General features: G+C 55.7%; 1 protein-coding gene across 9 annotated transcripts in view; it reads left to right on the top strand.

The window, feature by feature from the left end:
• Positions 1 to 3717: 3717 nt before the first annotated feature.
• Positions 3718 to 15318, top strand: part of CLIP3 (CAP-Gly domain containing linker protein 3) — a 31825-nt gene continuing 20224 nt past the window's right edge. For all 9 annotated transcript variants that reach the window (XR_012648490.1, XR_012648489.1, XR_012648493.1 and 6 more), the window contains exons 1-2: positions 3718 to 3836; positions 6867 to 7017. Coding sequence is in view for 4 of the 9 variants with exons in the window: in XM_075016564.1 (XP_074872665.1) it covers positions 6882 to 7017 (136 nt within the window). In the remaining 5 variants the exon portion in view is untranslated. The remainder of the gene's footprint in view (positions 3837 to 6866; positions 7018 to 15318) is intronic.

The raw sequence follows: 15318 nt of genomic DNA, 5'->3' as shown, positions 1-15318 counted from the left end.
GTGCTTCCTTTCAGGCATGTTGATACTGACCTTTGTGAAGCTCATTGGGGTCTGCTGATAAAAAGGCATGTATGAGAGCTAGACGTTGTTAGCAGTGGTGATGTTTGAGCTTTGTCCCGACTAAGGAAAGTGGCTGAGTTTGGGGCTGGCTTTGCTAACTTGTCAGCCAAACCTGACAAGTGTGGCCATTCTTCCAAGTCAGGATAAACTTAAACACCTAATTGGCTTAGCATCTGTTGAGATCAGCGAGCCTGTCTCCACATCAGAGCTATTGTTTCAGGCTCTCAGGAAACTCTGGCAGGCTCTGCTGTGTTAATTATGCTCAGAGCAGCTCTCCCATCTCAGATTTATCTTAGTCCTGGTCTATGCTTCAACATTGTCAACCTAGCTGTATCGCTCAGGGCTGTGATAAATCTCTGCTCACTGCCGGAGTTAGGTCAGTCTACCCGTAGCTTAGATGTGGCTGGCCCAACACAAGAATTCTAGCTACCCTCTCTCTAAGAGGAGGATTAACAGCATAAACAGAAAAAGCTCTTCCATCAACGTGGAAGCTAAAGTGACTCACCTGCTGTGCTACTGACTCGGTTCCACTACAAACAGTTCCCCCTGCTCAGCCAACATGTCAGGCTCTCTGCCAATTCAGGCAAAACGGCCTCAGTCACACGCTTCGCATTTTGATTTGCAAGCATAACAGCCCAAGCCTTACTCTTTGTCCTTATGCAAAAGCTGAAATTCTGGGGGCAACCCAGGGAGGGCTGGCTGCACACCCAGCCCCAACTAGTTCTTCCAGGGCACACCCCCTTCTTTATGAAACATGGCCCAAACTGGAATCCAGCCCTAGGCTGAAGTGGTGTGTGGTGCCGGTGGGTGTTTTCCAGCACACAGTGGCAGGGTGCAGCATTGTCTGGCTGCAGTATCCGCTCCCACGAGCTGCGTATGTGCAAACTGATTCTCTCCTTACGGAACATCTGCATGGAAAAGCTAACTTCACCCCAGAACAAACAGTAGCTTGACTAACATCCACTGCACTTGCTTTAAATATAAATCTCCCAGGGGCATTACAGCTGCCCCAGCGATAATTGCCAAGGCCCCGCCTCCATTTTGTCCAGTGAGTGTGGAAGGCCGTCTGCTGAGGGGGGTGGGGAAGGAGTTTTATAGCTGCTCTTAAAGTGATTTGTAGTAATGGACGCTCTGCTTTCTGCCACCTCGGTGCCAGCTCCCTCAGCTGATTACCAGAAAAATTTCTCCCGCTTGACACAAGGGATCCCCCACACACACTGCGGAAGTGGGCCTTCGCTGCTGAAATGCTTTTCTCTAGAGCTGGGAGCGAGTTTATTACCCTCTCCTCCCCATGGCTCCTGAGGGCCTCATTGGATTTCGCAGATGGCTTGTGCCTTTATCACAGAGGAGATAGCAGAATTTTTTTGCGGGGGGGGGAGGGCTGGGAGGAGTGGCAGTGCTTCAGCAACAACTTGTCATCCCCCTACTCTGCCCACAATGGGGAGCATGGAAGTAGTTACCGTTTTTACTGTATGCCATTGTCATTAGGTCCCAGAGCTACCATTCTTCTGAGGTGACCGCACTGGCTGCCTTCCCAAACCTCCCCCCCAGCTCATGCATCTGATGAAGCGGTTCTTTGACCACGAATGCTTATGCTTCAAAATATGTCGGTCTGTAAGGTGCCACAGGACTTCTTGTTCCCAAGTAGAGGAAGCTGTTGTAGACGTGGCTGCTGTACAACAGGCCTGCATTGGTTTTTGCTCAGAAGGTGTTCATACTTAGAAGCTTTTACAAGCTGTCAAGGGCCATTGGTGGCCAGCAGTGCCCATGGGTGGGAAGGAGGCTACTGTTCCTGCCCCACCGAACTCATGGGGTGTTTGGAATCGGGTCTGGATGTCCCACCCTGGGCCAGCTCCCTTCTTTTCTTCCCTGCCAGGATTCATTCTTAGGATTAAAACCAAGAAGTCCTGTGGCACCTTCTAGACTAACGTATTTTGGAGCATAAGCTTCCATGGGCAAAGACCCACTTCGTCAGGTTCTTAGGATTCTGATCTGCAGCACGAGGGGCGGGGGTGCTATTTACCTTCTGGGGGAGATGGGCCGTACCTTGTGCTAAAAATCTTGGGCACAAGAGGGGCTCAAGCACCGAAGGCAAGTCTGGGGATCTCTTAGAGTGTTTTGTCACTCCCTGCCCTAGACATTGCAGCATGGCTGTGTGCTGCGAAAAGAGTCATGACAACCCCACCCCTGAGGCAGCTGCATTTCCATGGGCATGGTCTATTAGGCACTGTGGGGTCCCATGACTGGGGGAAGAGGCATCTCTGAGTCAGTCACCTCCCCAAGAGCATACCCACTCTCCCTTCCCAGTGCTTCTGTAGCCATGCAGCCCCCACCCCAACTCCCCTATAGCCCTGATCACTGTGTTTTACTACCCTGGGCTCTGTTCCTCCCCTGCAGCACCCCCAGCCTCCTGCTCATTCTACACCCTGCATGGCCCACCTGTACCCCCTTCCATTTCCCCTGTGCACACTCCACCTCCTTGCACTCCCCTCTGAGCCCCACAGGCCCCTAGATCCCCTGTTGTGTCCGTATAACCCCCAGGGCCCCTCAGCTCAGAACCCCTCTGCTCTCCCATCTCGTCTCCTAGATTCCCCAGAGCACCTGCTCGCCCACTATGGCCCCCATACTGACCTGCTGTCTGAAGGGCACTCCTTAGCTCCGGTTCTCCTGTCAGCCCATACAATCCCATAGCCTTTTTCTACCCCATAGCCCTTGTTCTCCCCTTAGAGTCCTGGCAGCCTCCTGGTCTCCTCCTGTAAGCCCCATACCAAACTGACAGGCATTTGCTTCTCTCTCTGCCCCCCCTTACCTGACCCCATAGCCACCTGCTCCAGTAAAGCACCAGCTCCTCCTGCATCCCATGCTCCCCTATATCTGACCTCCCAGCTCCCCTACAGCACCAGCTCCCCCTACACCCCTTATCTGACTCCTCAGCCCCCTGCTCTCCTATAGCCCCAGCTCCTCTTGCACTCCCTGCTCCCCCTTATCTGACCCCCAGCCCCCTGCTGCCCCTTATTTGACCCCACAGCCCCAGCTCCCCTATAGCACCAGCTCCCCCTTTACCCCATGCTCCCCCTTATCTGACCCCACAGCTCCCAGCTCCCCAAAAGCACCAGCTCCCCCTGTACCCCCCTTGTCTGACCCCTCAGCCCCTTGTTCTCCTATAGCCCCAGCTCCCCTTGCACTCCCTGCTCCCCCTTATTTGACCCCACAGACCCCTGTTCACCTATAGCCCAGCTCCCCTTCCACCTTCTGTTCCCTCATCTTACTCCTCAGCCCCCTACCCCCCTTATCTGACCTCACTGCCCCCAGCTCCCCTATAGCCCCAGCCCCCCTGCACCCCCTTATATGACCCCACAGCCCTCTGCTCCCCTGTAGCCCCAGCCTCCCCAGAACCCCATACTCCCCCTTATCTTACCCCTCAGCCCCCTGCTCCCCATAGCCCCAGCACCCCTGCTCCTTCTTATCTGACTCCACAGCTCCCTGCTCCCCATAGCCGCAGCACCCCCTTCTCCCCCTTATCTGACCCCTCAGTCCCATGCTCCCTATAGCCCCAGCACGCCCTGTTCCCAGGCATCTGACCCCGCAGGCCCCCGCTCCCCTAGAGCAGCTGCTCCTGCCCCCGCCCTCCGCGGGACGCCCCCCCCGCAGGAGGCGGGGATGCAGCGCTGATGCTGGTGCTGATGCTGCGGGCGGCGCATGGGCTCTGAGATGCTCCGGACCCAGCGCCAGCCCCGCCCCAGCGCCCGGGCACCGAGCAGACGGAGAGATCCGCGGTAGGTGCGGCCCGGGCCGGCCCCCATCGGGACAGAGGAGCCGGGCCCGGCCCAGCTGCTTCCGGCCGCGGGGATGGGGGGGGCGGTGTTTATCGGGGTCCGGCCGAGATCAGCGCCCCGCCACCGCCGGGCGAGCAGGTCCCGCCCCTTCCCCCATCGCCCCTAAGCGACCCGCCCGTACCCCGGCTCCCGTCCTTCCCCGCCCGCCTCCCTCACCCTCTTCCCCCGCATCGCCCCGCACGTTCCCCGCCTGCCATTCGCCCTTCCCCTCACCCCATCAGCGCCCCTTTTCCCGTCCCCCGTCCACCCAGTCAGCCACCTGCCCCCGCTCCCCTTCTCACCCACCCCCGTCTGTCCCTCTGCCACCAAACCACCCAGCTCTGTACCACCCCTCCTCCGGTCCTCCCTTCCTTCCCCGTCCGCCCCGTCACCCCAAACAATCCACTGCACCCCACCACCATCACCTGTCATCCCCAAACAATCCACCTGCACCCCACCCCCATCACCCCATCACCTGTCACTCCCATACAATCCACCTGCACCCCACCCCATCACCCGTCACCCCCAGACAATCAACCTGCACCCCACCCCATCACCCCCAAACAATCCCCCTGCTCCCCATCCTATCACCTGTCACCCTCAAACAATCCCCCTGCACCCCATCCCCCACCCTCCCTGTCACCCCAAACAATCCCCCTGCACCCTATCCCCCACCCTCCCCATCACCCCCAAACAATCCACCTGCACCCCACTCCCATCACCTGTCACCCCCAAACAATCTCATTGCACCCTATCCTCCACCCTCCCTGTGACCCCCAACAATCCACCTGCAACCCATCCCTCACCCTTTGCATCCCCCATCATCCCCATCACCCCCAAATTATTCACCTGCACTCCATCCCCATCACCCTGTCACCCCAACAATCCACCTGCACCCCATCCCCCACTCTCCCCATCACCCCCAAACAATCCACCTGCACCCCACCCCATCACCCGTCACCCCACACAATCCCCCTGCACCCTATCCCCACCCTCCCCATCACCCCCAATAATCCACCTGCACCCCATCCCTCACCCTTCGCATCTCCCATCATCCCCATCACCCCCAAATTATTCACCTGCACTCCCTCCCCATCTCCCTTGTCACCCTCCAACAATCCACCTGTACCCCATCCCCATCATCCCCATCACCCCAACAATCTACCTGCACCCCATCCCCACTCTCCCCATCCCCATCACCACCAAACTACCCACCTGCACCCCACCCCCCACCCTCCCTATCCACCCTATCCTCCTACCCAACCCACCTGCCCCCCATCCTCCCCACTTCCTTGCCCTGTCCCACCCCATCACCCCCAGCCAACCCATCTGTCCCCCCTTCCCCTCCCAATGTTCCCCATCCCTCCCTGTCCCCCATCATACTGCCACCTCTATCCCCATCACCCTCTCACCTGTCTCCCCTCCCCCACGGCTTCCTCTCCTCCTTCCGCATCCTCTCCAGTTCTACCTCCTCCTTCCCCCAGCCACCCCCCCTGTACCGCAGCACCTCCCTCCTTCGTCTCCCCAGCCACTGATTGCCCCATCTGTGCCCCCATATCCTCCAGGCACAGCTATCTGTATCCCCAGCCGTTGCCCCATCTTCCCCCAATGCCATATTCCCCCAGTGCCCCTCCATCCCACCAACTACCCCATCACCCCCTTCCTATGTGTACCTCCAGCCCCCTCACTGCCCTGCCATCCTCCCCTCCCCCAGCTCATCCATTCCTATCCCCACCCACCCTGCAGTCCTTGACCCCCCCCACTCTCTCCCCCCTCCCCACAGCCAGACGGCTCTGTTCCCGTTTGTCCACCAGTCCTGCTCTGTCTGGGGCTCTGGCCCCCCAAGGGATTTTGGGGTGTCAGGTCAGGGGTGTAGGTAGGGCTGGGGGCAGGTTGGGGAGAACATCTTCACCAACCCCCCCGCTTTCCCTCCTCTGTTGCACACAAGGCAGGGGGAGGGGCTGGAGAAGCCCCATCTGCAGTCAGGACCATGGTTCTGATCCACAGGGCAGGCCCACAGGGACAGGACTGGTCATTTTCCTACAGAAACCGTTGCGGGGGGGCACTGATCTGAGCAGTGTATGATCTGGTGTGCAGGGGGGAGAGAGTGGTGTCTAGTGGTTAGAGTCAGGACTCCTGGCTTCTGTCCCCAGCTCTCAGAGGGGAGCAGTGTCTATGGTTAGAACGAGGACTCCTGGGCTGTCTCCTGAGCTCTGTGTTGGGAGTGGGGTCTAGTGGTTAGAGACAGAACTCCTGAGCTCTGGGAAGGGACCGGGGTCTGATGGTTGGAGGTAGGACTCCTGGGTTCTGTCTGGTGCTTGGGGACAGGAGCGATGTCTAGTGATTATGGCTGGGACGCCAGGTTCTGGCATGGGCTTTGGGAGGGGTGTGGTGTCTAGTGGTTACAGCAGGAAGAACTGGGAATCAGACTTCTGGGTTCTATTCCTAGTGCTGGAAGAGGAATGAGGCATAGTGGTTAGAGAAGGGGCGGGGGGGGGGCTTGGCTTCCAGGATCTATTCCAAGCTCTGGGATAGGGGATAGGGGATCTATTCGTCATTTCTCAATGCTGGGAGGTGGTGGGCCTTCAGCCAGCTCAAAGCTCCAGGTCCTTCCTGTGAGGGGGAGGAGTCAGTGAACCTCAGGCCTGAGTGAGTGCTGGGGACAACAGAGGAAAAAGCAGTGACAGGAACAGGATCTAGTGTTTAGAGCCAGGGCCTGGAATTTGACTCTGGAGTTCAGTTCCTGGTTCTGTCTTACTGCGTGAGGCTGCAAGGAAATTCCTTTGCTGGTTTGCGCCTCAGTTTCCCCCTTCCTATTTTTCAGAAGCATGGGGCAGAACCAGGGAGCCTGTGGGAATGAATGGGAACCCATGGGACACAGGGTGCTGCAGAGATGCCAGAGCTTACCCTGTGGCAAGTGGACCCTTGTGAGGGGCTTGGCAGGTTCAGCTGATCCCACCGAGGACTTGGACGTTTTTCTTTGCCTTGCAGGAGTAACGGCCAAACATGACCAAAGACGACTCAGCCGAGAATCCCTCCGAGGAGGCGCACCAGCCTCTGGAATTCCAGAGCCCTGTCCTGGAGCGGAGGAAGAAACCCATCGTCCACACCTCCGCCCCTGCGCCCTTGCCCAAGGACTATGGTAGGCTCCCCGCCACCACCATCTTGCTTGCCCCGCGCGAGACCTGTTAGGACGTCCTCTGGCCTTGGGTCCCAGTGACAGCTGCAGGGGGTAATGTTTCCCGTTGCTGAAGGGTCTAATCCCTAGAGGTGCTGAGCACCTGCCAGCGAGGGGCAGTGGGGCCTACCAGCTAGGGCCACAGGAGACTGGTCCGTCCCCAGTTCTGCTGCTGATCTTCCTATCTCTCTGCCTCAACTCCCCCTCCTGCCTGTATGCTTTCTAGGGCAGGTGGGGTGGAGGTGGTCTCTTGCTCTGTCCCCATGTGGCACCCGGCCCACTGGGCCCTGATTTCAGCTGGGACCTCAGGGCGTCGCTGTGACGCAGGTAAGAAAAGCAGTAGGTACTCACAACTTCTGGGGATCAGACCCCAACCTAAAGAGCCCATTGCTCTTATTTAGGGATCTCAGGGCCTCATCTTACAGAGGGGGAAATGTCACCCTTCCTCAGTTTCCCCCAAAGCACCCAGCAGGCTCATGGCCGAGGTAGGATTAGAACCCAGGCTTCCCTTGTTTTAATACAGTGCTCTATTCATTAGGCAACATTGCCTCCCCACTTTGGCCTATGGGTGAGGAGGATGTGGTTGCATTTTCCTCCCACATGGAGCTGTGTCATTCGGCTCTTAACTCTGGGACCGGCTGCCCTAGCGGCTGAATCCTACTTAACCACTGTGCGTTTCCCACTCCTGCCACAATGACTGCTCAAACAGGGCCAGCTCTGAGTCAGCATCACCAGGGCCCACTTAGTGCCCAGCATCTCAGCCAACAAGGAGTGACCGTGCCATCCGACTTCTGTACAAGGGGGCTGAGACCTCCCAAACTTGCTTCACATAGGCCACCGACCCTCACGTCAGTGCTCAAGGAGATAGCTACTGAGGCTGATCTGAGCACAGATTTAGGACCGGTTTGTGTCAGGTAGGAATATGAGTCTTATTCTTATTGATACAAACTGGCTGGGTTATTCTGATATCCCTCATTCCCGTCATTATCTTCAGAAGAGCCCTTCTAAACCTGCGCAACTCCACCCACAGCCAGGGAAGTTCTGCTTTTGCTAGAGCAGGATAGTTAAGGAAGGACAACTCACGTGCAGAGGCAAGCAGGGGTCTGGGTTCCAATCAGTGACTTACAGGTTTGATTGCCAGGATGGGCTGGGTTTCTGGGCCTGAAACGTATAACCAATTACCCACACCAGCCCCTCTCAGGCCCGGTTACAGGTTAAACAGCTGTGGAGCTCTGCCAGGGAGAAATTGGCAGGTGATCGGTTTCTAAACACAGCCCAGTGACTCAGTGTTGCTAGATGCAGACATGGTGCGTCACTGGATGCCATTTATCCTGGAAAGGCTCCGCCCTGCTTAATTCTGCCCCCACCCCCCCACCCCCATCTTCTTTTGCATAAATTTGGCTAGGGCCATGCAAGAACAGTCGAGATTTTCGTTTGGGGGGCAGGGCGGGGGGAATAAGATGACACATGTCTCGCCAGCAACAGAAAGCGGGGTGTGTGCATTTGACTTTGGATTCTTTATTTATTATGATTGGATTATACGGGGAGTATTTTGGCAAATAAGATTAGCTATGAAATCCATGCTAAGAACATACTTACACCGTGTGCCAGTACATAAGCTTGGGAGGGGGGCTTTTGTAGCATGGGAAACCCATGCGCTCTCTGCAGGTCTCCAAGTGCCTAGACCCCTGGTGTCCCAACACGCTCGCCACTAGTGTTCCCCCAACTGCTTCCCTCCATGGGCAGAATGAATTTTATACGCAGCCCGGCATGTGCGGATGTTCACCACCAGTAGAGACACATGCTGCGTGCTGTGTGTTGGCAGTGGGCACCCTGCTAATCAGCTGGGCAGTGCCTGAATCTCTCCTTGCTGTGATTAATTTTTTTACCAAAAAAAGGTTAAGCCAAAAGGTGACTGGAGTGGAAGGCGATCTTTTTTTTGCTTGAGACTGGGGAAGAGTGAGAGTCAGTCCTTGGCTCTGTTACTGACACCTTATATGATCCTCATTCTCTCCGGGCCTCTCTTTTCCCATCTTGAAAATGGGGAGAATAACCCTGCCTTTGTCTGTGTAGATCGTCCCTGTCCCAAAAGCACACGCAGCCACTCACTCTGTGTCTGTGCAGCAACCAGAACAGTGGCCCTCTGGTTTTGGCACAGCTATAATAATTGAGCAATGGTGGAGGCATAGGCCACTGATGCCTCTGGGAGAAGGGGGTGCAGGGAGGGCTACTGGGGGCACCCGCCGTTAGCAACTAAAATTTTGGTGGGGGCGCAAGGGGATGGTGCATCTCCCACACAGTGTTCCCTGGAAACTGAGCGTCTGGGCATCTACCTGGGGAGATTCAGGCGCCCCCAGCTGACTAGCTCCAACTCCGCCCCTGCTCCAACTCCGTATCCCGCCCCTCTCCCAGAGCCAGGCACCCCCAGCCCCCCGCAAGACAATGCTCTCCCCTCCCGAAGAGCCAGGTACCCCCAGCCCCCCCACTCTAACCCAATCCCCCTCCCCCACAGCCAGCCCCCCCCCACTCAATGCCCTCCCCTCCCCCCAGTCAGGCTCCCCCAGCCCCCTCATTCTACTTTGATGCCGGTGACTCCCCAGAGTCATGGCCGAAGGTGCCGCCGGGGCCCCCACGCACTTCTCCTTCCAAGCAGTGGGGTGCACGTGCAGAGCAGGTGCAGGGCACTCCCTGCGTGCAGCTTTCAGGAGGAGCTGCATTTAACGCCTCCCAGAGCCGCACATGGCCCCAGAGCCGGATTCGCCACGACACAGGGTCGTGTTTGCCACGTGGCGAGTGGCAAATGCGTTGGACGCTGCTGAGCTAGACGGCCCCAGCGAGGCTGAGAGGTGCTTGGTTTTATCTCCAGACCAAACTGCCCCCCCTGACCTGGAGGGCGGGAGAGAGTTCTGTCTCTGGGGTCCGTGTCAGCCTTGATTCTTTGCTTGCTGTGAGCTGAGACCTACAGACTTTGTTCACCAATCAGCCCTGGAATAGTAAACAACTCCTGGTCACTACTTGCCTGGCCAGGATCAGAACCAGTGAGCTCCAAGTTTCAAGCCAAATGGTTTCTTATGCAGTTAAGCCAGTCACTTTTTCAATAATCATCATCCTTTAATTTATTTATATTTCATACTGTAGTGCCTAGAAGCCCTAGTCATGGACCTGGAATCCACTGTGCCAGGTGCTGTACATGTGTACGGCTATTAAGAGTGTTATGGTCAAACCTAGGAGCGACTGACAGAGACCAGGACTGCACTTTGACAGATGCTGTGTTTTTTGCTCATGGGTGTATTATGGTAGCTCCTAGGCCCCCAGTTAGGAAGTGGTAGGGGCTGGGCTCTGTGTTCAGCCAGGCCTAGGTTCCAGGCCTGCTCCCACCTTGCAGTAGCTGCCCTGGGCAGGACTGGGAGAATGGTGAAGGGTTAGGCAGCTGGGTGTTTTTGCAGCATTTACTGCTATTAGCAATCATCAGTATAAGCAGGATGGGAAGCAGCTGCCTGGCCTGGGCAATGGATCCCAGAATGTGTCCTGCCAAAAGAAAAGAGCAGCTGATGTTATGCAAATTGGCATCTGGCTCAGACAAGAAGAGCCCAGCAAAGGCAAACAAAAGGCAGGATGTGCTGGGATGGCTGATAGCTTATGGGGCTCGGGCATGGGACGTTTCCCCTCTCAGGTGGGTCAGCCCATTCCAGCCCAGGGTGGGAGACTGGCTGACATAAGGGACAAGGGAACGGGGCTGTTCCCTTGGTATTTCCAATTCCAGTCCAGTACCTGGGAAAGAGATGGAGAGAACCCATCTAGCTCAGGGGAAAAGTTATGAGACATGAGACTTCTCCCTTCTAGAGGGGTGTGATCTGGGGTTAGAGCTGGCAACACGGCTGCCTGGCTTGCAGAGAGATGCCATCAACCTGGCACCTTTCACCCCTGTGAAACTGACTCAGAAGCCTCCCCATCACACAATCTGGCGCTTGTACGGATCACAAGCTGTGCTTTATCCCCGTGGGTTGCCTCCTGCCAGGCCACTCTGAAAAGCTCTCTCCTTTGTCCCAGGGCCCTGCATTCAGAAAATCTACATCTCAGCCCCTGAGTCAACCAGCTGATTGATTTGGGGAGGAATAAACATTGTTTCAATCCGAGAAACCAAAGTACAGTGCAATTTATTAGGCCAAGACCTGCTTTTATTTAGCGCATATTATGGTAATGCCTCGTGCCCCACCACAAATCAAGGCCCTTTTGTGCTATGTGCCACACAGTAAGATAAAGTCCCTGCCCCAGTGAGTTTACAGCCCAAAGAAACAATGAGCATCAGGGGAAACTGAGGCACAGAGCAGGCAATATGTGTTTCAAGGTCAGAGATGTGCCTAGAACCCCAAGGTCCTAAGCCCCCAGTTAGAGCATTATCCACACCACCCTGCTGCTTCTCCATGGTTTAAAGACATGTTCTTTCTCTTCATTGAAATGGGGATTTTCAAAATTGGCTAGTGATTTTGGGTGCCGTTATCTGGGGAGGGCCCAGAGAGGTGCCTGATCTTCAGAAAGTCTGAGCAGCCCTTTCTCTGAAACTCCAGCCAGTTGGACTCTCCCAGACTGCTGGCTTCATCTGGAAAGCTCAGCTTCCTGTTTGATTGATAGATAGAAAGAAAGAAATCAAACCTGTCGGCATGGGTCAGAGAAACAGGTGGAAGTGTCAGAGCTGAAAACAATTTGCAGATCTGACTTCTCACTCAGCTTTTTGTTTTCTGTCTCCCCTCACCCCAATTCTTTCATCGTGGAAATCTGAAAACAAATTCCTGTTTGTTCTAGTCAATTTCATTTTTCAGTTGATTGGTATTTTTATTGATGACATGGCTTGCAGTAACAGCCAGGTGCTGTCCATTGATGCTATTAGGTGTGGAACAGTAGCCCCTAAGTGACCAAGCTATGAGGCAGGAGCCCCTGTGCCAGGCACTGTACAGACACAGAGCGAAAAAAAAAAAATGTTCCCTGCCCCAAAGCAATTCCAGGCTAAGAATAAGAGAGGTGGAGGCAGACAGATAGGGGAGCAGTGTTCCCTGTAAGCTGATCACTTATGCAGCCCCGCTGATTAGCAGAGCTCCCACAGCCAGCAGCCTGTGTTCTATTGGTGGTGCACTTCTGCGCATGCCACAACGCAAATAAAATTATTCTGCAAAATTTAAAAAAAAATATTTGGACGGAAAAGATTGTAGGGGAGCACAAAAAAAACACAGGGACAGGGCTGCTCAGGACCTTAAGCAGTGATTGTCATGCACCAGTTCTCTAGGTTTCGGGGGGGCCCCAGGGTCAAGGAGTATATGAAGGAGGGCGTGTTGGGGGGGCTCCTCCCAGACAGACACCTGCAGAAGAGGCCACCCAAGGTACAGGGACGATGGTGTTGGACACAGTGACAGAGCGATGGGGATGTCCCAGCGAACAAGGGGAGCTCTGGTCTGCCTGCATGGAGCTTCCTAGTTTGCATGCACTAGCCCAGTGCTGCAACGCCCGTTGCTATGGGCTGAGAGATGCCAAAGTAACCACTGCTCAGCTTGAGGTACTTCCATGGGGCTGGTGCTCCCCGCTGCCTAGAAAGGAGCTGCCTGGGAGGTCTCTTGGGATCCCATCATCCACTTGTAAAACTTGTCTAGTGTTTATCTATGGTGCCTTCTCTGTGTGTTTGGTGCCTTCTGTGCGTAGCCAAATCTGAACGCAGAGAGCTGTCATGCTCCAGGATAGGAGGACAGAGGATTGAAGAGAAGGTGGATAGCAAAGAGGGACTTAGTCCAAAGGAGTCAGAAGGGGATATTTAATAAAGTCTCCAGAAATTTTCTGAGCCCAGACTTTGGTCAAAACACCCTTGGCCTGGGTGCTGTCCAGACACACACCGACTGAGATCAGGACCCCGTCGGGCCGGGCGCCTCCAGACACACAGTGACCAAGATCAGGGTTCTGTCAGTTCAGGCACTGCCCAGACACACAGTGACCAAGATCAGGGCCCCGTCGGGCCGGGCACCCCCAGACACACAGCAACCGAGATCAGGGCCCCGTCGGGCTGGGCGCCCCCAGACACACAGTGACCGAGGTCAGGGCCCCGTCAGGCCGGGCACCCCCAGACACACAGTGACCGAGATCAGGGCCCCATCAGGCCAAGCGCCCCCAGACACACAGCGACAGAGAGGAGGGCCTTTTGGGCTGGGTGCTGCCCAGAGACACAGAAAAACCCAGTACTGTCCTCCATCATATTCACTACTGCAACACGCCCCGCAAGCCACAGACCCACCGTTCCCATGCCTATGCGCTGCTTTCTCCAGCAGCTGGTTCCAAGCCCCTTTCACTCGTCTCACGCATCCTGCCTGGCAGCTCTGGTGCATGTCCAAAAGGCCACACTCTCCACTCCGTGTGCGTGATGTCAAAGCCAGCTCCTTCCTCTGGCCTGGCTCTCTGCATAGCCGAATCTGAACGCAGAGAGCTGCCGTGCCCTGGAGATGCAGAAAATGCTCATGTGCGACAGGCTCATGTTCAGACCACTGGGCTGCAGCTCAGGCAGGATTTCATTAGAAGCCTTTGCAGGCAGGTGAGGGACAATCCAGGCTTCGTGGTTCCCTTGCAGGCTGAGGCAAGCTCTTGTGTTATTGCCTGGCTACGGATCCCTAGGCTTCCTGCAAAGGGGATACCTGTGGCTGCAGCCGCCCCATGTGTCCACCCACAGAGCTGTTGGCTCACTAGGTTGTTACCCCCGTGACTTGGTTCATTCAAGGGACCCCTTGTGTCAGAACTGTGTTAGTATCTGCCGGTGGTGCTAGGGGAGGATCGGGCCAGCAAAAAGCATGGGTGGAGAAGCCAGCTGGAGACACTCTCCCCTCTCACTTAGTCCCAGTTCCCCGGCTCTGCTGCAGGCAATTGGGTGTATGGCTCCATAGGGGGCACTCTGCCTTTCTATTCAGTGCTGCCCCCATTGTAGGGTTAGGAGTGCTGTGGGGCAGGGCTTCGGTAGGGGGCACTTTGCCCTTGCAGTCAGAGCTGATCCAAGTGCCCAGCTAGAGGGCACTGTGCTACAGGGCAGCAGCAGGGGGGCACACTTCCCCACACTCAGGACTAACCCCAATGGGTCACTAGGAGGTGCTTTCCGATCAAATGCAGAACTGAAACCCTAACTGCTCCAGGTGATGCTCTTAGCCACAGAGTGGGATCACTCTATTAGCCTGGCCACTGTGGTGAATTCCTGCCGACTTCCTTTTGGGCCCACTGTGCCATTGCCATTACAAACAAGAGCTTTCTTTACTTTCCAGCTGAAACCGATGCACCTTGTTGCTGTTGAACACTGTTGCGCCCCACCCCATAGGAGGCTGCATTTTAGCACTTATCAGCAATCCCTGTATGAATATGAAATAGGGTTCTTTATGCTGTTATGGCAGAAGTCACCAGGCAGCCTTTGGGGCCATGCAGTGTTCTTTCTGTGCGGTTGTGTTTCTTTGGAGGAGCCCTTACGAGAACCCTCAGCTGCTTCAGTCCTCCCAGCTTGAGTGGAGCCTTTGGCCAGAATTTCTCCCTGGGAACTAGCCATTGGTAGTTGCCCAGACATTACAGTAAGAGGGAGGAGCTCCGATGGAGGAGGAAAAAAAGAGGTGGTGCTCTTTTGAGCTCCGCCCACTAAATTTAAGCTCCGCCCCACATGTGTTGCAGGAAGGAGGTGCTGCCCACAATACATTGTGCAGATGGGGGGGCCAGCTGAGGGAGAAGGGGCCACTTGCCCAGGGGCCCAGCAATTTAAAAGGGACTTGGTCCCCAGCGGCTGCTGCAGTAGCTTTGCCAAAACACATCTCTAGATTCAAAGGTGCTTTTGATATTTCCATGCAGGTTCCAGGGCTGGGTTACTGGGCCCCAGAACCAGCCTAGAGCATAGCTAAAGCAGCATTGAATCAGGGGATGCTGCTGCGGCTTTCACCAAAGTAAGCATGTTGGGCCTGGGGAAGGTCGGGGGCTGGTCTGTGTTGGGACCTCTTGGTGCGACTGACATGCAGGCTTGACATAGCATGCTCTTGATTTTGAACAGGCATTCAGGTGCTACCATATCAGAGAGGGAGCCGTGTTAGTCTGTATCTTCGAGAACAACAAGAAGTCCTGTGGCACCTTATAGGCAGATATTTTGGAGCATCAGCTTTTGTGGGCAAAGACCCGCTTCATCAGATGCATGGGACGCGGGGGGAGTTCCAGAAGGGTATTTAAAGAGTGGGGTCCCAGTAAAAGGAAGGGCCAGAGCTGACAAGGTCT

Source organism: Carettochelys insculpta, chromosome 22 (assembly GCF_033958435.1).
Source record: "Carettochelys insculpta isolate YL-2023 chromosome 22, ASM3395843v1, whole genome shotgun sequence".
Lineage (NCBI taxonomy): Eukaryota > Metazoa > Chordata > Testudines > Carettochelyidae > Carettochelys > Carettochelys insculpta.
This window is presented reverse-complemented; position numbering and strand designations above follow the sequence as displayed.